The following is a 25,061-nucleotide window of genomic DNA, read 5'->3' as shown; positions in this document are numbered from 1 at the left end:
GAATGTACTGATAGTTTCCTCTCCCACTAAATGTACTCTCCTTTAGGGAGGAAGATACTTCTAACAATAAACCTCAGACAGAAAAATCTGTCTGCTAAGTTGTGAGGTAGCAGGATGATAAATCTCAATATTTGAGAGTATTCCACAATTCATGGGCTGAAATTCACTTTGCTCAGCATTTTTTTTTTTTTTTTTTCTCGTGAAAAGTATCATCGCATTAGTCTATATTAGATTTCCTGGGCAGATTTTAAAATATTTAAGAACATAAACTTTCCAAAACTCTCAATTCCTTTAGAACATCATCTTTTATTTATTTTAGTAAAAATATCTTAAACCTTAGACTCCCTGCAGAACCTCTCTAGTACATGTTTGAAAATAATAAATTTATTTTAAAAATACTTCCAATTAAAAAGAATTTTCAATGTGCTATAAGTTGATTGAGTTTTATTTTATCTAGAGCATTCCAAAAGTGACCGTAATAAAGAAGATCATCTACATTTATGACTGTGGGACATAGAGTGAAATTCCTATATGTCAACCCCACCCCGAGAGCCAGTGTTTTTCTTCCCCTTGTTTGGAGAGTCCCATCCCTCTCTAATTTGGCCCGAGCTTCTCAGACTTCATCCTGTGTCTGTGATGGAAACACATCAGGATGATATGAATCCTAGTAAATCAGAACAGGGTAGAGAGCTTCAAAGTATAATGTCCATGTGACATTGTGGCTCTTGATGTCTGTATCACCACTGTTTACTTTTCAGTGTTTCATTTCTCAGGGCTGGGCTAAAGGTAACCTGATCAAATGATTAACTGCGGAATTAGCTTTGAAGCTGGTTTCTAGCCTATATCAAGAATTCTATCACTGGGCCATAGATTCTAAAATGCTTTGAAGCATTTTAGAGCTTCAAAGGACCTTTGAGATCACATAGTTCAAAAGTAGAGTAAGTTGGACTTGAATTTGTATATCAAAAATCATAATTGTCTCGTGAAACAGTAGAACAGAGTGAGTGATTTTTAGTCTCTCTAAAGCAAGTTAAAGGAGAGAAACCAGTGTTAGAAAAGAAGCATTTTAGGAAATTGTTACATTTGAATCTAGTCCATTACGTTATAGAAGTTAAAGAATTTTCTTTTTTTTTTTAATATATGAAATTTATTGTCAAATTGGTTTCCTAGAAGTTAAAGAATTTTCTTATGAAATACAAATTATTGTATTATTTGGTGACTGTTGTGCTGTTGTATGAACCATTCATTTTTCTTACTAAGTCAAAGACCTAAATGGAAAAGAATGAATATCTTTAATATGAAAAGTAGTTGGAAAGATTCAGAGAATTGTTTATCCTAGGAAAAAAGTCTAACGGATCAAGAAAAATACACATATCTCTATACATTTTTCATATTTTGTCTTGAAGAAACATAAAAGTTCCTTATCTGTTCTGAAATTACCCTGGAAATGAGCTGAGTGTGAGTGAAGTGAGAAATTAGGCCCCAAGAAATTGATCTTTTAACATTTCGGAAGAGGTGGTTAAGTAATTTGATTTATGAAGTTATAGTAGACTAATGATTCCTTTCACACTTTACATTTATCACTCCACTAAGGGATATAGCTATGATACAGTTACTGATAATGTTGGCTTTGGGTTTTCTGTTTTTACTCAAACATATTTGTGAATGAGATTAAGACTCTTTTTAAAAAAAAAAAAAAAAAGCTTTTTTTTATTCAGTTAGCCTTTGTATAGCTTTGGGGAAATAGCCGTTTAGTTGTTTTTCATCTAAGCCTCTGAAGTCAAGATGGAGTTATAAATGTTTAATCCCTTATATAGTTGATAATTAAATTTGTGGCACCTTGATAGTTATCTATTAAATATTCTATTTCTTGATCCTGTATTATAGGTGAGGAAGTCTCATATGGTAGGTTTAATTTAAACCTGTGTTTCCACTTTGTTTTATTATCCACTAAGCTATTGTATTGATACAGTTCCTGGTAAGTATAAGTTTAAACTTAGAAATAGGATGGCTCTTAAATTTTCAGACTCAGTAGACTAAGTGTCAACAAGACATACCCATTTGTCTCTTGATGAAATGAGAAAGGGGAAATCATCATTTATCACTTCCCTAAATTAACCAGTCCTGCGGAGCAGCTTTGTTGACTGACCTGTCTCCTCTCCCTCAGTCCACCTGGAAGGCCGCTATAATGGAAGGATGTTTGATTGTAGAGATGTGGTATTCATCGTTGGGGAAGGAGAAGACCATGACATTCCAATTGGAATTGACAAAGCCCTGGAGAAAATGCAGCGGGAAGAACAGTGTATTTTATATCTTGGACCACGGTAAGCAGCATACCAGTTCAGTACATAGTGAAGTTATCTAAAGGACAGGGATGTGTGTGTGTGTGTGTGTGTGTGTGTGTGTGTGTGTGTGTGTGTGTGGTGCTAGTGGTATAAGAAAGTGGTCCACTTTCAGGGCGCCTGGGTGGCCCAGTCATTTGAGTGTCCAACTTTGGCTCAGGTCATTATCTCATATCTCTTGGGTTTGAGGCCCGCATCGGGCTCTGTGCTGACAGCTCAGAGCCTGGAGCCTGCTTTGGATTCTGTGTTTGCCTCTCTCTCTGCCCCTCGTCCACTCGCACTTTGTCTGTCTCTCTCTCTCTCTCTCTCTCTCTCTCTCAAATAAACATTAAAAAAAAAAAGTGGTCCACTTTCATTCTTTTGCATGTAGCTGGTCAGTTTTCCCAACACCATTTACTGAAGACTGTCTTTTCCCCATTATATATCCTTACATCCTTTGGCATGGATTAATTGACCATGTAAGTGTGGGTTTATTTCTGGGCTTTATATCTTGTTCCATTGATTTATGTGTCTGTTTTGTGCCAGTGTCATACTGTTTTGCTTATCACAGTTTGTAGTGTGTCTTGAAATCTTGGATTGTGATACCTCTAGCTTTGTTCTTCTTTCTCAGGGTTGCTTTGGTCGTGCAGGGTCTTCTGTGGGTCCACATTTTGTGTGTTCCAGTTCTGTAAAAATGCTGTTGGTATTTTGATAGAGATTGTGTTGAATCTGTAGATTGCTTTGGGTTGTGTGGACATTTTAACAATATAATACCTGCAGTCCATAAGCATGATATATCTTTCCATTTGTGTCATCTTCGATTTCTTTCATCAGTGTTTTATATTTGTGACAACATGGATAGACCTAGGGGGCGTTACGCTAAGTGAAAGAAGGCAGACAGAAAGACAAATACCATATGATTTTACTTATACGTGAAATATAAAAAACAGAACAAATGAGCAAACAAAACAGAGACAGAATCAGATACGGAGAACAAACTGGTGGTTGCCAGAGGGGTGGGAGGTTAGGTGAAAGAGGTGAAGGGGAATTAACAGGTACAAACTTATGGTTACAAGTCATAGGGATGCAAAATACAGCATAGGGAATATAGTAAATAATACTGTGCTAGTATTGTATGATAATGGATGGTAACTGCACTTATGGTGAGCTTAGTGTAACGTGTAGAATTGTCAAATCACTATGCTGTACACCTGAAACATTGTAAGTCAACTATATTTTAATGAAAAAAAAAAACAGGATACACTTGCTTTTTCAATCAGTGTTTTAGTGTTTTCAGTGAAGTTCATGCTAACAGTGGTAACAATTGAATCAGGCTATATGATCATGGAGGGAATTAATGGGCCTTGTAATACCAAAGATTTGCGAGGCTGTTTCCGTGATTGTTGTGTGTCAAGGATAGGACTGACAGGCCATTTTGCTGTTTATTGGTTTGCCTGCCATATTGCCGAGACAGGAAGCTGTTGGCCCTTCTCACGTGATTCTCTTGCCCCCTCTTTCCTTTTCTCCAAATTAAGTGGGAGGCAGTAAAACATGTGAGGGGTGGAAGTAGAAGCATTTGGATGACTTATTACTACTTGAATTTGTGCCACCTGTTCTTATACAGAGTCCCTGGGGTGAAAAAACAGTGTTCTTCCTGGATCTAAAGGCAGCGGAGATGACTCATTTTTGCCTAAATTTTTCCCATCATAAGGATATCCATTAGCACTTCCCAGCTTAGAACTATCAGACACTAGCAGTCTCTCTTGTGAAAACATGTTTGGTATTATTTTTAGACCTAAAATTATACCACGAATCTAACCCTTCTATCTTGATAAATGGACCCTTGAGAGAAAGCAGGGTGTTTTGATTCTGTTTGCATGAAAGTGCATCAGTTTATCTCGAGTCTCCTCCCTCTTGGCTCCTTGGATTTCAGTCACTAGGATCTGGGGTTATTGACAATCCGAATGACCTGCACTTACCAGTAGGTAGAATTGTGCCTTTTATACGCCTGCTGGCCTTTGTGTAGCCTCAGTGCTAGCCCAGCAGCATATCCCCCCCTTGCCCTAACTCTTGAGCCATAATCCTGTTTCCCGGGTGAGGTTCTGGCCATGCCTGCAAACGCTCTACACCTTGAACCCTTTTAGAACCTTCACGGAGGCACCTTTCATTTAATACCTTCTTTTTCTCTATCGTTCTTTTTCCACTATTCTGTTCCTACTTTAGTGTGTTTTATTTACATTTATTCTATATTTGTAGTTCACACTTAGGTGAACTTATTTCTGTCATTCTGTAAGGAAAATAGAGGAGGCTGTCTCCTCCATATCCAGGTAATATCTAATTATTTTTAATCTAGCATTCTAAAATTATAGTCCTAGACTCACATAAAGAGAATGGCGTTTATGTCCACTGTATGCTTTGAGATTTAAGCTCCCTGAGGATAATTCTGCGTACATGGAGGCATATAATATTGTATGAGTCAGTTTGTTACATTTTAACCTAGCTGACAAGACAATTTGGGGGGCCGATGTCTCAAGTTTAGTGGCAAAGAGAAACAAATTGTCCTTATATTTACTAATGCAAATGGTTACTTGCACATTTAAATTGTTTGTCGTATCATTAGTGGTTAAACCTTGCCATGCCCCGTGTCATCTAGGTCCACTTGTGCAAGTCACTTAACACTCCTCAGCCTCAGTTTCCCCTTCTGTAAAATGGGGATAACCATATCTATTTCATAAAGTTGTGGAGGTCTAAATGAGGTATTGCATGTAAAGAACTTTGCAAAGTGCCTGACAAATGTAAACTCTCAGTATATTAGCTGTTACTGCTATTGTGGTGACTTTTTCTATGCTGTTTTACCCTCAAGACCACAAGGAAAAGGCGACCCTGTTTGTTTTTTTAATTTTTTTTTAACGTTTTTATTTATTTTTGAGACAGAGAGAGACAGAGCATGACTGGGGGAGGGGCAGAGAGAGAGGGAGACACAGAATCGGAAGCAGGCTCCAGGCTCTAAGCCATCAGCCCAGAGCCCGACGCGGGGCTCGAACTCACGGACTGCAAGATCGTGACCTGAGCTGAAGTCGGACGCTTAACCGACTGAGCCACCCAGGCGCCCCAAGGTGACCCTGTTTTAACATAGGGTAGATTTTTCAAATCTTCAATCATAAAAGTAATCAAATTTTCATAAATGTCTAGGTCTAAAAGCTTTTCCATAGTTTTATGGAAATAATTTAGCGTAGTTAGAAAGGAATGTGCTGTTTTCTGAGATGCTGGTTAGTATGTAGAGTCCCATGAGGTGCCCGCTCTGCAGAACAAGACCATCCACGCGTGCACTATGTAACGTTACCCACGTATGTAGCCAGTCCACACGTACCAGGTGTGTGCACACGGTGAGCGTCCTTGTCCGGATCCCCACTTACCACAGAACACCGTGTCCCAGTGTTGCTGTAAATGTGGCTACTGTACATACATGCTCCGTATTTCTTCTCTGTCCTCTGCGTGTCATTCTCCAGAAGACACTCAGGGCGCACCTCTCTGTGACTCTGACAGACTCCTTGGCAGGATGTTTTCACAGTAAATTCATAAAACACTTCCAAAGAACCCATTTTCTTTTCCTCAGTGGGATGGTATCTTTTATATTGTTTTCAGTACTGACCGATGCTTCTTTTTCATTTTAAGTAAAATATGGCTGGTTCCAATTTTTCCCCTCCCTTTCCTTATGTTTCTGTCCTGCACCAACCCCCGACAAAAACACAGGCTGCCAAGAGCCATAATGTTTAATTATGAGGCAGTCCTGGTTAAAAAATAAACAGTTTTCTGGGGACACATGGGGTCTGAATTGAAGTCCTGGCTCTGCTACTGCCTCTTTGTGTGACTGTCTGGAAGCATGTCTCTCTGAGCCTTAGTTTGTAAGCATTTAGGGTACAAGTGCTTCTTCTGTGCCCATAAAGCCTTACTGGCCACTGGTAATCATTGTTTGTATCTCTGCTGTCTGCAACTGTTCATTCAAGAACATTACTCCCAGATTCCTTCTGCTACTGTAGCCCATCTTGTCCTTGGGTTAAGTCCTGGAATCCCACTCGTGGTGTTCTTTCAGTCAGTGGAAGATGTGTGCCCCGGGTCCTTCCTTGCCCAGGCTGATCTGGCGTAAGTCAGACAGCTTTCTGTGTAACGTGGAAGGTCGGGTTAGATGCTCCCAGAATAGTTTGGTGTGAGCCTAGGCCTCCCCGTGCTGGTGTTCTCCACATAAATCTTCACAGAACCTCTTCGTTTGAACCCAGGAGAGACTGCAGAAATAATACCCTCCTTCAGTTGTCTTTAATCCCATTGATGATAACTCAGGGCAGTTTGATGCCTTCCTTGACCCAACCCGCATCTCCCCGACCCCCAGCCTTGAGACTTCTGTCTGTGAGTTCCTCTAAGGCAGCTTGTCTCATGCTCAGCACGGCTGACATTTGGAGCCAGGTATTTCTCGGTTGTGGCGGCTGCTCTGTCATTCTAGGACATTCTGCAGTGTCCCTGGCCTCTGCCCACTAGTAGTAGTCCCCTAGTTGTGGCAAACCCAAAACCTCTCGACACTGCCTGCTATCCCGGGGGGTGGAGATGGGGGGGGGGGGGAGGTTCAAATCACCCCTATTGAGAGCCACTGGTCTAGGGCAGGTGTCAGACTGTGCTGGGTGTGTACCCGTTTAGCACAGGGCTCAGCAAGCATGGTCAGCAAGGACTCCCCCACCCACCTGGTTCCCAGCAAAGATTATTCCATTATTTACCAGATGGTAGAAACAAAATAGGAGATCTACGGGTCTAAGAGCTTGAAGTAGAGAACTAGTCACGACTACCTAAAATTGGCCACTGATAATTATGTCCTCTTTGATTTCTTAGCTGAAGATACCCTTTTCCCTGCTATTAAAACTACCACGCCCCATTCCTACCAGCTCTCTTTGTGTCTCTGTGCCTCTCTCTGGCTCCAGCTTTCATTTTCTTGTGTAATAGTGGAGGTGAGTAAGCATTTTCTTCCTGAAAAATTCAGGCAAGGGGTAAAGAAAATGATGTGAACAGCAAAATATGAGTGTTCCAACTCTAGTCTTTTTACCCCAGAGAAAATTAGAAGTATTAGCATCGACCTGGTTTTGGCATCTTTCAACCCATAGCCTGAAGGTTTGCAGTACAATTCCATATACTTAAGAGTAGTTTGGCTTGAGGGGCACCTGGGTGGCTTGGTCAGTTAAGCATCCAACCCTTGATTTCAGCTCAGGTCATGATCTCATGGTGCATGAGATCGGGCCCTGCGTCGAGCCCTTGCACTGACAGTGCGGAGCCTGGTTGGGATTCTCTCTTCGTCTCTCTCTCTCTGCCTGCTCTCTCTCAAAAATAAACAAACATTTAAAAAAATAAATCTTAAAAAAAAAAGAGTAGTTTGGCGTGAAACAGATGGGAACACAATATATCTCAGTGAACACTTTGATAATATGCCGTGTGTTGTATGTACTAAATGCTGGGAAAACCGTTGGACCCGACAGACCAAACACCACCAGAACTTCCATTCTAGGATGTTCTTGAATGCTTTGGATGTGATCTCAAAATGAAACAGAAAACAATTTATATATCCTTATTTTCTTTAGTAAGTTTTGGCTAAAAGGTACAGTGTTTTCCAGTGTGATAGCCACAGAACTATGAGAGGATTTCTCCTAATGATGTGTTAGAGCTTGCTAGGCTGTTCCTTTTGATTATACATTTGTTATATCTTTTCTGTGTTCTGGTGTGTTTTTTTTTTTTTGTTTTTTTTTTTTATTTATTTATTTTTGGGACAGAGAGAGACAGAGCATGAACGGGGGAGGGGCAGAGAGAGAGGGAGACACAGAATCGGAAACAGGCTCCAGGCTCCGAGCCATCAGCCCAGAGCCTGACGCGGGGCTCGAACTCACGGACCGCGAGATCGTGACCTGGCTGAAGTCGGACGCTTAACCGACTGCGCCACCCAGGAGCCCCCTGGTGTGCTTTTTAAATGTCTTGCAGAAACACTGGGAGGATGAATTTCCTTCCCGATGTGTGAGCCTTCCCCCCGTTTATCTGACTGGAAGTGCTACTGCCGGAAGGAGACCGTACTTTAAAGTGAAAAGCTTATTAAACATAGCCTCTGACGAGCAAGGTTGTAACAATTACAGTGCCTGTGTTCTCTGTCCTCCTGCTGATAAAGCTTCGGGGAAGAGTCCTGGTGGCCAAACTATGGCTATTTTATAAAAAGAACTAGATATAAAATCAAGCAGAGAGAAAAAGGCAGTGACGTTTAAAATCCCATCAAGCAAGCTTCCCCAAGGAGCACAGGTGTTACATTACGTGTGATTGGGAAGGAGGAAAGAAAGCTAAATCGAGCCCGGTTTCTTCAACACGGCAGTGATACGCGGCACTGTAGCTTCTGGTCAACATCTGGTCTGTCTGCGGGGTCTGTGGTATGTGAAGTGTGCAGCCCCGTGCTAACGTGCTGCCTCAGAATACCAGAGGAAGTGCCTGGAAATACAGCAGTTTGTTTAAAGTTTTGTTGTTCTACTCTCCATTTCAGATATGGTTTTGGAGAGGCAGGGAAGCCTAAGTTTGGCATTGAGCCTAATGCGGAGCTGATATATGAAGTTACACTGAAGAGCTTCGAAAAGGTGAGAAAATACCAGCTTCTCCGAAGTCATGGTGATGTTTTCTCCATGCGCTTTCTAGAAGTTACTTCTCCTGTCAGGTGGTGTGGATGGAGATGGCATTTATTCGCATGCGGTGCTTTTCGTGACTGAAGTTTGTCTCTGGTCTCAGACAAGGCCCCGGGAGCGCCGATACCGCACGGCTCATCTACAGCTAAGGAGCTCAGTGTTCTGATTTTGTTCCTATGTGTCAGCCTTTTTTTTTTTTTTTTTTTTTTTTTAAACTTTTTTTGGGTAGAATCCAAGACTTGTTCCCTTATTTGTTCCTAGACTTGTTCTTTTTGTACTTTTTTTCCTGGGTTGAAGACAAAAAGGTTCACATTCTGCCAAGCAGCTCCTTGGGGGCGTGGGGTGCAGTGCTCCAGTGCTGAACAGACCGTACCCTTCCCGGGAGTTGTGAAGAGGCCTTCACGTGGCTCCAAGTTGTAATCCAAAAGGCAAGGCTTTGTGGGCCCCCAGGCTGTGTGACAAGGGACACAAGAGACAAACCTGTTCACCCTGCGGCCTTCTCTTTTCCCACCTGTCCAAGTCTAAAAAAGAGAGGTTGTCCGTTGCCTTGGGTTCCGGAAACAGCGTGCCTCCTCGAACGTGTTTCTATCTCAGACCCACCTCTGGAGGCTCCCGGCAGCAGCCTCACCAGACGCACCCACCACGTATGTCTGCACTAGCTACCGTGTCCGGCCAAGTCCCCTTTGCATCACCAAGGCCCCACTCTTCCCTGAAAGCCCCAAGAACTGCACTTCGTGTGCCCTTTTTATTCCCACAGTGCTGCCTCCGTGTTCTGTACGTTAAGTTGTGGACTGGAAATGTAACTGTTTATGTTTCATTAGACTCCAAAAGGAAACCGTTGTCCTGGAGGGCTGTAACTTTGGACCTAGAAAGTCAGAGCAGACTGCTTTGGGATTCGCCCCCAACGGCGATGTTCCTGATCGTACCCCCCCACCCACCATGCCCCCACAACAAGCACGTGCTCCTGTCGTGACCATCACTTGTTGTCAGGTCACTTCTCCTGAAGGCCTTCCAGCTCAGCACTGATCCTCCATAACTATCTTCATAGCACAAAGTTTTTTTATTATTAAAGAGAGAAAATAATCTTTAGCATGTGATTATATAGACCTTTGGCTTTCCTATTTCCATTTTAGTCAAGTAACCCACAGCCCCTTCCGATCCCCGGCTGTGTGGACATTGCTTGTCGCGGAGTATTCTCACTGTGTTGTGCTGTAACGAGCCCCTGCACGCTCACCGCTCCAGGAGCATGTTCCATGCAGCACTGCTGCGTACGCTTGAAACCACACGAGAGTGTGATGTTGTTGGAAAAAGCCACGGGATTTAGTTCTCTGCCTCATAGTATTAAGAATACATTTATACTCCATAAAGACGGAACTCGGTGTAAAAATGCAAAGAGCCCTTGTGACTAGAATTTTAAGTAAAAGAGCTAAGTTGTTAAAAACCACAGAAGACTTTTTTTAAGTAAAAGAGCTAAGTTGTTAAAAACCAGAAAGACTAGTAACTCTCGTTATTCACTTGGTGAGGTGGGTGGCAGCAGGAATACATCACTAATTGTTTTCTGAATAGAATTTTACAGTTACTCACTGAAGTTTCATAATTCCTGTGTAGTCAGTAGCACTGACACAGCCTTTTTCCTTTTCCCTTTTAAAGGATCCCAGATTGTTCTGTTGACTCTTTATGGTCCCTTTAAATCTAGCTGTTCATAATGACAGTGCGGTTGTCCCTGGATTCATATCTCTAGTGGTGGAGAGCAATAATACACACAATACAAAATAGCAGATGGTCATAAAATCGTTGGTTTATGGCTTTGAAATAATTCTGCATCAGCTTTACCCTCCCTGTTATGTTTTCCTTCAGTCCCCCAGGTATACGTCTGCAATTTGATACAGTTTGGAAGCTTTAGTTTATCTGCTGGTCCAAAGAGGTTTCAGAGTCGAAAGACAACTATGTGATCTGGAATTTTAAAAATTCTCTGTGAATATACAGCCGTGACTTGACTACCATAGTGTTCCCATTTTAGAGTCGACAGAGGCTAGAGAGAAACAGTTTGCTGAAATTGTAATGGCAGTTTACTGGTGAAGTGTGCAGGAGGGGAGAGGAGGGACGCCGGGTTTTGCTGTGTGTCCTCACCGGACGGCTCTGAAGATGGTCTTTAACAGCACACAACAGCCTAGCTTGCTCACTTGTATTTTTGTCTTGCTCCTCCTTGAGCAACATGGGTCACACTGCAGCTTAGTCATCATGGAAAGTGAGTTCTAACCCAGCGGTGAAATGGCAATAGCACTTAGTTTTAAAAGCCAGTGTGTTTTGAGGCATGGGTGTCCTGGAAGTAGCTGCCGTCTGTTCTTCCAGGCATCAGCTGATACTTTTTCCTTCTCTCTTCATCTAACCATTGTTACAAATTTACACAACAGGCCAAAGAATCCTGGGAGATGGACACCAAAGAAAAACTGGAGCAGGCTGCCATTGTCAAAGAGAAGGGAACTGTGTACTTCAAGGTGTGTGAGTCCTCGTATAATCTTTTCCGTCTCAAAGAATTTATTGAAGTGTCAGTGAATTGTGCTGATAATCCCTACTCTGAATTCTGTCAGTACACTTCTGGGTAAGAATAAGCCTGAATTTTTACAAGTCTGTCATTTTCAGTGTAGAAATGGTGAGAAGGAATGAATTAATGTGACAAAAGGAATACAGATGCCTCTTTCACACATCCTACCCTAGCTTGTAACCCTCCATAAAGGCAGACCAGGTCTGGCTTGTCCACCCACCAGTGTATCACCCAGGACCTAAGGCATCTTGTTTGGGATGTAGTTGGCACTCAGTAAGTGTTTGTGGAATGAAGCAAAGAATGAATGGAATAACTGGTAGCAAGTGAGAATTCATAGAGATAAGTTCCCCATCATTTTCCTTTCTACTACTCTCTTGGTGAAGCCGCTAAGGCATGTGACAAAAGGAAAGTGGAATTGCAGATTCCAGAAGAAACTGGCAGGAGGAGAATATTAATTTCTTCCAGTGGCCAGGATGATCCTGCCATTGGTTTTGTGAGGAATCTTGAGAAACTCCTGCATGATATTTGTTACCGGTTGCTTCTCCAAAGTCCATTCTTGTAATATCTAGGAATGTGTTACTTTCTCACTTAGATCTTAAACCCCCAGATAAAAGAGAAAAAGAAACAGCACTTGATTCAGTTCTAACCAGAATGTTCTGCCCATTGCTTCACCAGCCCCAGCAAAGCATCTTCTCCACGTCAAGCAGAAAGTGAAAGAACGGAGTTTTTGTCAAGGTTTCTTCTTCTTCTTTCTTCTTCTTTTTTTTTCCTTTTTTTCATGGACTGCAGTCCATGAGCAAAAAAAGTAGATGATGTTTTCAGCCGTCTAAAACGGTGATACATAAATGTACTTCAGCCAGTCTTACTGGAGCGGCTGCTCTAAGACATGCTGTTGCACGGACAACCTTGTCTGGAGGGAGGGGAAGCAAGGTTAACCCCAGTGAAACAACTACAGAATTATGTGAGACCGTGTATAATCAACACAGAATTCACACAGCCAGAGGGCAACACGTGTGCTCCTTGTTTTCCGTACTGTAAGAACAGACCCATTATTGGGTCATGGTCCCAATTTAGGGGAAGTGTATTGCATTAATGTAGTAAAGACAAATTTTGTATCATAAAATTTGTTGTGTGTGAGTGGATTCTGGATCATAACTGAAAACATATTTCTTGCCGTGGGTTATAGCTAAATGTGAAATCTGTTGATTTAGGTAATATATAATTATTTGCATTAATTTATAGCCATTTATTAGATAGACTAAAATAACGTGTCAATCACCAGAAAGCATTGGGGAATGGTGGATTGAGCTCCAAATGGGGAAAGCCAGGCTTTATGGCTCAAAATGATTTAAAGGCGTTTAAGGTCCAAAGAGGTTATTTTCATGTGTGAAAAGTCATACATAGAGTTAGAGTAGATGATCCCCAAGTTTGTTTCTAGCCCTAAAATTCTGTGAGTTTTGAAACTCTTGAGAGCAAGTTTGATTTGTTTTTTTTTTTTTTAATTCTAATTGAAATACATTGGATACTTCTAAGCTATTCAAGTAAAATTCCACATGAGTAATTTGTAGACTCAAATACACAATACACTGGAATGAAATAATTTTTGTAAAATCCCTTGGGACCATAGGTCCTAAATGGTGTTTCCTGTGTACCTGGAGGTCTGTAAAAGTCCTTATTGTATTTTTTATATTTCCTGCAACTTCTAAATAGAATATTAATAGTTTGGGGATGGAGGAGTTGAAGTTTTCACCATGTTGAACAGAACTCTATCAACTCTGTGTAGTAATACAGCTCAGCTGTTCAGAAGCTCTAATTGGTTACTGATGACTCAGAACTTTGGGGAACATTATTGGTGATGAAATAATGTGGCAAAGCCATGTGTTGTATAGCTGTATCCTAAACATATACAGAGAGATGGCCAGAGTCTGTGATTGGTAGCAGAAAGCAGTGCTCCAGTGCCCGTACAGACTTAACTTTGTCACTTCTAGGCATCACAGTTGCAGTAGTGGTTTGTGTATTTCATAATATTGTGAACCCTTTTAAAATTACTGATCTTTGGATAAAATCTGGATCAGCGGTCACACATATGGAACATATTATTTTTAACATGCAATTTGATAGACAAAATCTGTCAAAACATTAGTCTGTTGGGGGAAAATTAATGGAGGGTTCAGAACCACTGACCTAAGACTTTTCTCCCAGAATGTCTCTGAACATTTTGTACTACTAGAAACTTCCCTGGAGGCACCTTCATAATTATAGGTAAAAGATCCCAGCAGCGATCCTCGTTTTAGATGTAAGACTTCAGAATGGTAGGTAGTTTCCTGTACACACTGTCTTTTAAAATTTCAGGGCAGGTTTCAATCTGCCACACTGCCCTCCTGGGCCTCATCTTTCCAGAGTGTTTGACTTGGCACGTTGTGCACATGCACAGAGTCCAGATGTGTGGGTGAGAGCAGAGATGGGGTGAAATAAAAATCTACATTTCATGCCATCTGGTACATTACGGCTCCATTTTTGTTGACCTCTTGGTTTGGTTTACACATCAGTGGGTAAATTTCTCCCCTTTGTGCAGTTGAACTGCACTCAGTTTTAAAATGGGAGTAATTTTGCTGTTTAGATTGTAAACCCCTCATATCAACCCCTGAACACTAAAGAGAAGAAAGGCAGGAGAGGCTCCGGAAATAACAGATAACAGCATGCCATTGTGCCAGGCATTGTGCAGGCCAATTAAACAGACATGATATTTGCCCTCATAGCTGAATAGGGTTCTGCAAGACCAGAGCATTAACTATCCTACTTGGTTTAGTGGTTCTCTTTTCTGACTTGGAGGCAGAGCGGGAAGTCTGAGGACACTGCAGTGATACGGGGTTCTTGCGCCCCCTTGTGCTCCTTCGGGGAAAAGAAGCATTTCTCAGGCAAGCTAGTTAAGGATTGACTGCTGAGCCCTTTTCAGACAAACCAGGCTTTGCTGTGTTTTGACTTTGCTGAACCAAAAAACCAACGCTGTGATTTAGTAACAGGTCATCTAGAATTCTAGGGTTTTAGGTTAAAAAAAAAAAAACTCCTAAGAAGTCTCCACCCTCCCTTTCTTCTCTTCTCATTCACTTAGTATAGTAGGATTTCTCAATCTTGGCACTGCTGACATTTGAAGCTGTTCTGTTTTGCCGAGAGGCTGTCATGTGCATCGTGGGATGTTTAGTGACATCCCTGGTTTCTACCCACTGGATGCCAGTAGCACACACACCCCCCTGCGGTTGTGACAACTAAAAAGTGTCTCTAAACATTGCCAGATGTCCCCCAGGGGGCAAATCACCCCCAGCTGAAAAACTCTTGTTTTCGTACATTAGAAGTAGTAATACCACAAAACAAGATTTTTGTTGTCAGAAGTTGAGCTCTAAAAATTATAAGTGATACAGATGAAAGAGCTTTCAAGAAGTTAAAATGCTATATAAATGTAAAGAAACCATTGTGAGGTCTGTTACTCTGTGGGGTTTTGGGGTTTTTTTTTCCTTTGGTTTTGGTTTTTTGGGGTTTTGTATGTGTGTGTGTGTGTATGATTTTTTGTTTGAAACCACAGCCTTGTACCATTCTGATTATTTAGAACCTACCGCAATGATAAGCTCTGGGTCACTGTCCTCCCTGGCCTTTTTCTTTCCATTGTTATGGCCCCATAACAATATACTAGGAGATCGTCAGAAAAGGTAATAGGTACATTTGAGAAGGAGGAAGAAGAAGAAACTAAGCATAACAGGGAAAATACCTGTCCTTCTTACCTAATCTGAATGAAATGATAACCTTTCATTTCGACCCACCTCTCCGTTTTTGCTGTCAACCATAGAGAACATTTTGATTCCAGAGTTCTGTCTTTGACCTTAATATTTGTTCAGCACACCTCTCCTCAGGGCCTCTTTGTGCTCAGTATCTTCGGATATTCCAAAGGGATAAGACACGCTTCCTGTCCTCAGATTGCTCACCATCCACAAAAGACAAGACAGTGACGGAAAGAAATGACAAACCCGGTGCCTCATGAGGACTTTTGTGTAGTGTCCCAAAAAAGGAATAGTGGGTCTAAGGCTCTGACAGGATGTTAGTGTTCTCTTCATTACCTTGGGCTGCCATAATAAAACAGCATAGTCTGGGTGATGGAGACAACAGTTCATCTGTCACAGTTCCAGAGAGTGCAACTCTTAAGTTCAAAGTTCCAGCAGGGCTGGTGTGTGTGAGAGCACTCCTCCTCGCTGTGTGCTCGGATGAACTATCCTAGGTGCTTACAGACAGCATGGGCAGAAGAGGAAGCAAGTTCTCTGGTGTCTCTTACGAAGGGATGAAGTCCATTGTGAGGGCCTCGCCCTCGGGACCCCGTTTAGGCCTGATCACCTCCCAAAGGCCCCATCTTCAGCTACCATTGCGTTGGGGATAGGCCCTCACCATGTGAATGGGGGTGGGGGGCACACAGTTCAGTCCATAGCACATACAATCTAATTTCCTAAAAAAAATTCAGCATTTACTTTGAGAGGACCTGGTTTCCTATTCTTATAAATAACCCAGATCACAAATTTTTGAGGCACAGAGGATAATAGACTTCGATTCTAATACACTGTTTTCTTCAAAGCACTTCGGAATTCTTTTGCACTGCCCTTCTACAGCAGAACTTGTGAGCTCTGTAGGTCTTCTGTTCCCTAAACAAGTCACTGGTGAAGAGGGATGTTCGGGGGGGGGGGGGGGGGGGGATGTAGCCTTCATTGCTTTCAGATGTAGGCCTTCCGCGGGGAACTGCTCTACTCCATCCTCATCACTAAAATTCAACATCAGGGCTTCTTTCTACAGGTGGAGCTCATGTCTTATGCCAGCCACTTGAAGTCCTTTTTAACAGGAACATGCTTGTAGATCTGCTCTTTGATTTTTCTCTTGGTCATTGGGTGAGCTTTGGAGTGCACGTGGGGAGACAGCTCCACATTGAGATGCACACACTGCTTTGACTGGTGGATCCTAGTGACATGATCTGAATACTGTTGGTGGGTCAGACACTGGATCTAAAATCCTCAGGGGTCTGGCTACAGGTCTGGTAGGACGTGTCCTCTGCTTTCCATTTTAAGAGTCACCTCCTGCAGAGGCGACTCCTCACCTGTGCTCCCATTTTATTTGTGTGCTTACCGGCTGTCACTTCTTTCTTTCACCTTAAAATGGCAGTGAACATGTCATCTCAGCCCCATAATTTCTTGTATAGAGCATATAGTTAACTCACATGAATTAACTCTACAGTTGTTATTCACAGTTGTTAAAATTATAATCACTAGAGCAACAGTATATTAAAGATTTTTCTCATGTAGTTAGCTGACATCTATGTGATTTATGTCTCATAGTTATTTATATTGGATGCTGCTATTCAGCTCTGTATTTCAGTTGTGTGTAGATCAGAGGTCAGTGAACTACAGCCTGTTTTAGTAATATTCTACCAGGACACAGCCACACACATTTACAAGTGATCCTTGAACAACATGGGTTTGAACTACACTGGTCCACTTATATACAGACTTTTTTTAAATAAATTCAGCATCATAAATGTATTTTATGATTTCCCAAATAACTTTTGCTTGTTTTGAGCTTGTTTTGTAAGAATACTGTATATAGTACAAATAACGTGGAAAATGTGTTGAACAACCAGTGGGGCACCTGGGTGGCTCATTCGGCTGAGCATCTGACTCTTGATTTCAGCTCAGGTCATGGTCCCGGGGTCGTGGGATTGAGACTAGCATCGGGCTCTATGCTAAGCGTGGAACCTGCTTAAGATCCCCTCTCTCTCTCTCTCTCTCTCTCTCTCTCTCTCTCTCTCTGCTCTTCTCCTCTGCCCACTCATTCTCTCTAAAAATAAGACTTCCAATCAACAGTAGACTATTTGTAGTTAGGTTCTGGGAGAGTCAGGAGTTATACACACTCATCAGGGAGATGCAAATCAAAACTGCAATGATACATCACCTCACACCTACCAGAATGGCTGAAATCAACAATACAAGAAACAACAAATGTTGGGGAAGGTGTAGAGAAAAAGGAACCCTCCCGCACTGTTGTTGGGAGTGCAAACTGGTGCAACCACTGTGGAAAGCAGTATGGAGGTTCCTCAAAAAGTTAAAAATAGAACTACCCTATGATCCAGTAATCGCACTACTGAGTATTTCCCCCCCCCAAAATACAAAAACACTAATTTAGAGGGACACCTGCATCCCTGTGTTTATAACAGCATTATCTGCAGTAGCCAATGGAAGCAGCCCAAGTGTCCATCGATACATGAATGAATAAAGAAGTGGCGTGTATGTATATGTGTATTATTCAGCCATTTAAAAAATGAATGAAATCTTGCAATTTTCAACAGTGTAGGTTGAACTGGAGAGTATAGCTAAGCGAAATAAGGCCAGAGAGAGACAGATACCATATGATTTCACTCAAATGTGGAATTTAAGAAACAAAACAAGTGAGCAAATGGGGAAAAAGACCAAGAAGCAGACTCTTCACCGTAGAGAACAAACTGATGGTTGTCAGAGGAGAGGTAGTAGGTAGGGGGATGGGTGAAATAGGTGATGGGGATTAAAGAGTATACTTGTCATGATGAGAAAAACGAATACATAAAATAATTAAATATTTAAAAGATAAATATACACAGATTTCTAACCACATGGGGAGTCAGCACCCCAACCCCTGTGTTATTCAGGGATCGAGTGTATTTATATATTGTCTGTAGCTGCTTTTGCACTATTCTTGACAGAGTTGCAACAGATTGTTCAGCCTGCAAAGCCTAAAATGTTTTTTATCTGCCCCTTTACAGAAAAAGTTTGCCTACTCCTAGTTTAGATAACTAAGATTTGCTGTGTTTGTGACTGGCACTTGCCAGAATGTAGTCTACTGTGGAGTGCTTCTTCTCAGGAGAAAAGGGAAGAGTAATTTCCCTTCATGTAAACTAGTGATCTACTCTAAAACTACTCCCCAACCTTCTGAAAGTCTGAGAAATACTAGCACCCAGAATGTAACCCAAAGCCTTGATGCCGTCCTGCTGGGAGAGCTGTCCCCTTCGTGCTGGAGAACAGCATTCTATAGCACACTGTCCCGAATCAGCTCCCAGGTCACTGGCCCTGCAAAAAGAATGGGGAAAGGGGCCTGGATACCCATCTCCTAAGAGCAAAAGGAAATGATCAAATACCATGGTTTGTATGAGGGGGCTGTTTTCATTTTGAGGATTTGGTTTTCTCTGGGAGGCCTGAATTTATATTTCTTTTGTACCCCCTCCAGACCCTGTGCAACAAGTAATCCCTAGCTTTTTTTCCTCCTAGGGAGGCAAGTACATGCAGGCAGTGATTCAATATGGGAAGATCGTGTCCTGGTTAGAGATGGAATATGGCTTATCAGAGAAGGAATCTAAAGCTTCTGAATCGTTTCTGCTGGCTGCCTTCCTGAACCTGGCCATGTGCTACCTGAAGCTTAGAGAATACACCAAAGCTGTTGAATGCTGTGATAAGGTAAAGGGTGTCTGCGTGTGAACTGGACTTTCCATAGTCCCTGTCTTTCTCTCCGTTTTCATACTTGGTCTTCGTACTTTGCTTCTTTTTAGCCAAGAGGTGGATGGTGTTTCATTTTGCTTTGTTGTATTTGTTTCCTTGGGATTCTTTGTTTCTCCTTATGAATTGGGAAATTCAGAAACATTACAACTATAGTCAGACTTTTCTGATGCCTAGATGATAATACACCATGAAGAAAAGTTTTGTTAAAATTTTTTTCATCCATGACCTTCCTTAAATCTATGGCATCTGGTATCAGATTGGACATAGAACTCCTCATGCTCAATTTACTAAGAACAGATTCAACTTCAGCCTTTCAGGACTTGAGTATGATAGAGTTGAGCTGCTTACATAGAGGTCACTTAGGTATACTTTCAGCATTGTTTCTACAGGCTAAATTTCTAGGAATGGAATATGGAGTCAAAAAACAGATTATTGAGGGGCCCCTGGGTAGCTCAGCCATTTAAGCATCCGACTCCTGAGCTCCTCAGCTCAGGTCATGATCTCATCGTTCGTGAGTTCAGGCCCCAACCCTCATGGGTTCCATGTTGACAGCATGAAGCCTGCTTGGGATTCTCTCTCTCCTCTCTCTCTGCCCCTTCCCTGCCTTTCTCTCTCAAAATAAAGAAAAATACAGGATTATTAGATATTATCCATGGGGGTTTTTTGTCAATGTTATTGGCAACAAAAAATTTTCATTTTTGTTTCTTGGTTCCTAATGAAATTATCCATCTTTTCATCATTAGCCATTTGCATTTTTTCTATGAATTGCCTATTCAAATCCTCCAACTAGATGATTTGTCTGTTTCATATTGACTGAGGCAGTCTGTACATTACTGCTAACCCTTTATCTGACTATAGGGACCTTGTTCTCCTCACTTGCGAGGAAAGTTTTAAATATTTACTTAGTCGAATCTGTCCTTTCTAATGAGAAAGCTCTTCCCTACCCTAAGATGATAAAAATAATTCTGTTTGGTACTTGCAAAACCTACTCTACCTAGGTATACCTTTTAAAAAACGAATTAAAAGTAAACCGTGTTATATTTTGGTGAGGTTTGTTTTTGCATATAGGTATACGTGGTCTAGAATCTTTTGTGTTTTGATGTGATGTAACAACTTCATTCTCATTTTCCATGTTCATAGCCAGTGTCTCAGCTCCATTTATTGCAAAGTTAGTCCTTTCCCTACCGATTTACATTCCCGCCTTTATCACTGTTAAATCTTTTAATGTACATGCACATAAATCTGCTTCTGCTTTGTTCTGTTCTGCTGACCTCTTTGCGCACAGACTGGCAGTCAAACTCTTCAGTGGTTTCAGAGTGTATTTTTTTCTGTTGTAGGTCAAGTCCCCTCTCATTATTTATGTTTTCCCAAAATTTTCTCAGCCATTCTTGGGCATTTACTTTACTTCTTCCATTGAATTTTAAAATGAATTTCTCAAGAGCCTCCTCCAAAGCCCCCTTGGAATCTTTATAGAAATTGTATCAAATACAGAAGTTAACGTGGGCATAGTTAGTTGGATTTTGATCGGTAGTATTTAATTACCTTGAGCCCCATCTCTTCAATATGCTTTTTCCAATTCTCTTGGCCAAGAAGCTTTGGTAAGTTGAATACTGAATTTCTTCAAAGCACACAAGTTACATTCACCCTTTCTAAAAAGTAGACCTCTGTCCCTAGGCCCTTGGACTAGACAGTGCCAACGAGAAGGGCTTGTACAGAAGGGGGGAAGCCCAGCTGCTCATGAACGAGTTTGAGTCGGCCAAGGGCGACTTTGAGAAAGTGTTGGAAGTTAATCCCCAGAATAAGGCAGCGCGACTACAGATTTCCATGTGCCAGAAAAAGGCAAAGGAGCACAATGAGCGGGACCGCAGGATATATGCCAACATGTTCAAGAAGTTTGCAGAGCAGGATGCAAAGGTATGTGCAGAACTCTCTCTTTCTCTCTGTCAAGAGAAACATTAAAAAAAATTTTTTTGATAATAATTTAAAAAAAAAAAAGGGTTAAGCATGGGACACAAGGACAGGTAGACAACCCAGGAGATGCAAGAATGGGGAGAATGATACCCGATCTTATCTGAGACTGGTTTGGATCTGGAAGTAGAACAGGGCTGTTCTACTCACCAGACACAAGAGTTGTGAGGCACTGACACATCCGTGAAAGAAATGAGGAAAATAAGTTCCCTAGAGACGTTCTAAAGTTTATTATTTTTTAAAAGTCAAGGGGCGTCTGGGTGGCTCAGTCGGTTAACCATCTGGACTTCAGCTCAGGTCATGATCTCACAGTTTGTGGGTTTGAGCCCCACATCGGGCTCTGTGCTGACAGCTCGGAGCCTGGAGCCCGCTTCAGATTCTGTGTCTCCCTCTCTCTGCCCCTCCCCTGCTCATGCTGTCTCTCTCTCTCAAAAATGAATACACATTAAAAAAATATATAATAAAAAAAAAAGTCAAGCACATCAGGTATTTTTTTTCAGATAGTACGTCTTTGTTGAGACTTCCCATTTTGCCAGGGATGGGCTGTGATGGGGAAGCCCTGCTATCATACCCTTTACTTTGCCTGCCTCCCCACAGCAGAGTTGTACTCTGGTCCTGAGTTCACCGCCCGCTCCCAGCCTCTTGTTGGCAGCCGTGCCTGTGGCAGGTGGCAGGCTAGTCCCCTCCACCCAGGAAAAGTGAAAGCTGCCCCCTCAACTGTTGGCAGCACTGTCCTGACTTCCCCGGCCGGGCAACCCCAGTAAGGTTGTCGCGTCCCCGTTTCACACCTGACGGCCTGTCAGGAGGAGCCAGGAATTCCTTCAGTGTTTCAGTTCCTTGCTCCTCTGACCCTCTTGATTTCTTATTTTTTCCTCAGGAAGAGGCCAGTAAGGCAGTGGGCAAGAAGACTGTAGAAGGGGTCGTCAGCCGTGAAAAAGAACCAGAGGGGCAAGCGATGGAAGAGAAAGCCGGAGGCCACGTATGACACCACGCCAAGGAGGGAAGAGCCCTGATGAACTCGGCCCCCTCCTCCATGGGCTTTCACCCTACTCAGGACTAAACAGTGTTTAATGTAAAGTTTGTTATAGTCTGTGTGATTCTGGAAGCAAATGGCAAAACCAGTGGCTTCCCAGAAAACAGCCACCCTGCTGCTGCCCAGTGCTCTCCTCGAGGGGGTGGCATGGGACCACTCCAGGTGGAACAAAACGGAAATGACTGTTGGTGTGGCAAGGCTGAGCCAACAGCTCGAGTCCAGCTCATTTCAGTTTATGTCAGCCTTTGACATCTAATTCAGGGTCCCTTGAGATAATCCTAACAATTTGGGGCTGTCTGTCAGGTTTTACATTCGATTGAACTTCAGTAGCACTGCGGAAACCTAAAAATAATTGCTTAATGAGTTTCTCCTTTCCTACAGTTGGGTGGGGGAGAGGAGGAGAAGGTTTGGCTTTTTTAAATGACTGAAGTGCTAGCATTTTTTAACCAACAGAACCCACAGTTGAGGCATCTGGAATCCCCTCAGGTCCTCAGCAGCCGCCAGACTTGAAAGCCAGAACCTCAGAGGCCACCGGCTCACTGACTCAGCCAAACTCCCTCCTCCCTAAGCCAGCCTCCTTGGGAGAGTGGGTTTCTCCTGCACCCAGCCTGGCCCTGGAGGAGGGACCCTGTCATTCCCAAAACATTCTTTAGCGACAGTAATGAGCAGAGCAGTGTGTGGGCTAGCTTTCCCTGCCTTAGGTGAAGCTCTGAGATGCCGAAGCGTGAAAATAGCCGTCAGAATTGTGCTTTCCCCCCTCCTCTGGCCCTTCTAGGAGAAATGTGGAGGACAGCCCTGCCTGCCAGCATTGCTACCGTTCACTTTCTTCTTTCCATTCTGACCATTGCTATTACGTATTTAAGACTTGTTCTTATAATATCTGACCTGGAGTGGATTTAGTTACATATCCACTTAGGATCCCCGCGGCTTTTGTTTTTGTCTTTTAAAAATTACTGCCTTGTAAACATGTATACTGATTTATGGAACTTTATTTACACTCCTCTATCATGCAAAAAAATCGACTTTTTACTACTATGAGTAGCTTAATTTTTAAAAACAAAATCTGGAGTTGTAAAAATATGTAGTTGCTCTTGGGCATTAAGGGTTTTCCTCACAGGCTTGGCACGCAGTAGCTTTCCCCTCCTGCTGATAGCTTCTTTGTTCTGGTGTGGGTTGTGAAAAAGAATCGAAAACCGCTTCCTGTGCAGGCACATCTCGCCTTGAAAGCTCCAGTACTGGGGCGGTGAATCGGGGCAAGTCTTAAAATACGTACACGCAGTGGAATCTTGGTCCTTACGGGTAAGCGAGATTGAGCGTGGCTTTCTCTCCCCACAGCCTGAAGGCTCTCGTGGGAAAGTGCCTGCAACTGAAGGAAACAGTCGCTCCGACCTGGAACATCTCATTTGTAAAATCCTAAAGAACACTGGCAATTAGCTTCATTTTTACTTTTATGGTGGTTTTAACAAAAACACTTTCGTTGTTAGGTTAGGACCCACGTGGCCACCTAAAAATTCATTTCCTTTTATACCAGTTCTCTGCTCCATGGAACAAACGGAATGAAATTGTGAGTTTCTCTTTGACAGCTAGAATCCTTTTAATTTCTCACTTTTGTCTTTTTTCATGAGATTTCTTCAAAAGCCCCAGTCTCGCCTAGGAAATATGAAAAGCAAAAGTTGATTTTGCTTTGTTTGCTTAACTGTTTAGTATTTGTAGCTCTGTTGACTAGAGCATGACTTCAATGAGGCCAATACTGAGATTTCATCCTAAAAAGGCCAGTTAGTGTTTTGCAGGTAACAAAAGAACAATTCCAAAAATTAGATCACCCCAGCCAACTGTCTCCCAGGTGTGTGTTATGGGTCACCGGATTGGGGGAGGGGGTAGGGAGGGCAAGAGTGCAGGGAGGGGAGGGAAGGGGTGTGTGGGTGGTTCTGAGCAAATGATTGTGGGTGCCCATCGCCTCTCGAGAAGAAGAAACTTCATATATTCTTATATAAAATTCAGTGATCTTAATTTGTCTAGAAATCAGCAGATGTGTTTGAACCATCTTTTAGACTACGTATGGAGTGGTGAGGCAGCATATGATGAATTAAAAACTTGTTTTTAAAAAAAATCACTCAGATACACTTTTTTGTGTTCCTCAAATAAATTTTAAAAACAACCAGACATAAACTTTCCATTATTCTTAGTTTTGCTTCAGTAGTCTTCAGGAAACGTTGTTTTGGTTGGAAAACCATGGGGGCCAAGTTGAAGACATGTGACATCAGAAAATTGGCTGGAGGCCATATTGTCTTCCTTGCTCTGAGGACAGCTGGAAACCAGCGTGGGACTAAAGGTGGCAGGATGATGCATCTTTGTGCAGATGAACCACATGATCAGAGAGACCAGAGGATTTTGTTTTCTCATCAGCCTGTGGATATTCCGCCATTTTAACTGATCGTAAGGTTCATTCGGGAAATGAAGAGACTTCGTAGTGCCCTTTAATAAATATGCAAAACATAAGCGTGCATCGGGATATTCTGGCTTAAGTGTGCATGTCCTCTAAGTAGCATATTTCATCAGATACTCCTGGTTGCATACTCTGAAGGCCAAAGGAGAGGTCACACATATTCCAAAAGAAAGGTGACACGGGGCTGGGTGGTGACGAGCCTATCTCCAGTAGCACTACGGGCATCTGTGGATAGGTCATTGCAGGCTCCAGAGACCTTATCTTTTATCCTTCTGAATTCCTTGCTTCATCTCTGGATTTGAATTATACTCCTACCCCTTTGCTGCTAAATTACTTGAAAATGAAATAATTGTCTTTATTTGCATGATTTTTTAATATATATTTTTTTTACTTATCTTGAGAGGTGGGGGGAGAGAATCCCAAGCAGGCTCCTCATTGTGCAACGCGTGGCTCAAACCCACCAACCATGAGATTGTGATGTGAGCCAAGATCAAGAGTTGGAC

The 25,061-nt window shown here is 42.3% G+C and overlaps 1 protein-coding gene across 5 annotated transcripts in view; it reads left to right on the top strand.

The window, feature by feature from the left end:
• Window positions 1–24,860, top strand: part of FKBP5 (FKBP prolyl isomerase 5) — a 119,563-nt gene extending 94,703 nt beyond the window's left edge. For 3 of the 5 annotated variants that reach the window (XM_042938550.1, XM_042938551.1, XM_042938549.1), the window contains 6 exons: window positions 2,168–2,324; window positions 8,878–8,968; window positions 11,428–11,511; window positions 18,884–19,069; window positions 20,786–21,025; window positions 21,957–24,860. In XM_042938550.1, coding sequence (XP_042794484.1) covers window positions 2,168–2,324; window positions 8,878–8,968; window positions 11,428–11,511; window positions 18,884–19,069; window positions 20,786–21,025; window positions 21,957–22,064 — 866 coding nt within the window. In that variant the 3' untranslated portion in view covers window positions 22,065–24,860. The remainder of the gene's footprint in view (window positions 1–2,167; window positions 2,325–8,877; window positions 8,969–11,427; window positions 11,512–18,883; window positions 19,070–20,785; window positions 21,026–21,956) is intronic. The other 2 variants (XM_042938547.1, XM_042938548.1) reach the window with 1 other exon arrangement.
• The last annotated feature ends 201 nt before the right edge of the window (window positions 24,861–25,061 follow it).

The sequence above is a fragment of the Panthera leo genome, chromosome B2 (genome assembly GCF_018350215.1).
Source record: "Panthera leo isolate Ple1 chromosome B2, P.leo_Ple1_pat1.1, whole genome shotgun sequence".
Lineage (NCBI taxonomy): Eukaryota > Metazoa > Chordata > Mammalia > Carnivora > Felidae > Panthera > Panthera leo.
Note: the sequence above shows the minus strand (reverse complement) of the source record. Positions and strands in the feature narration are given on the sequence as shown.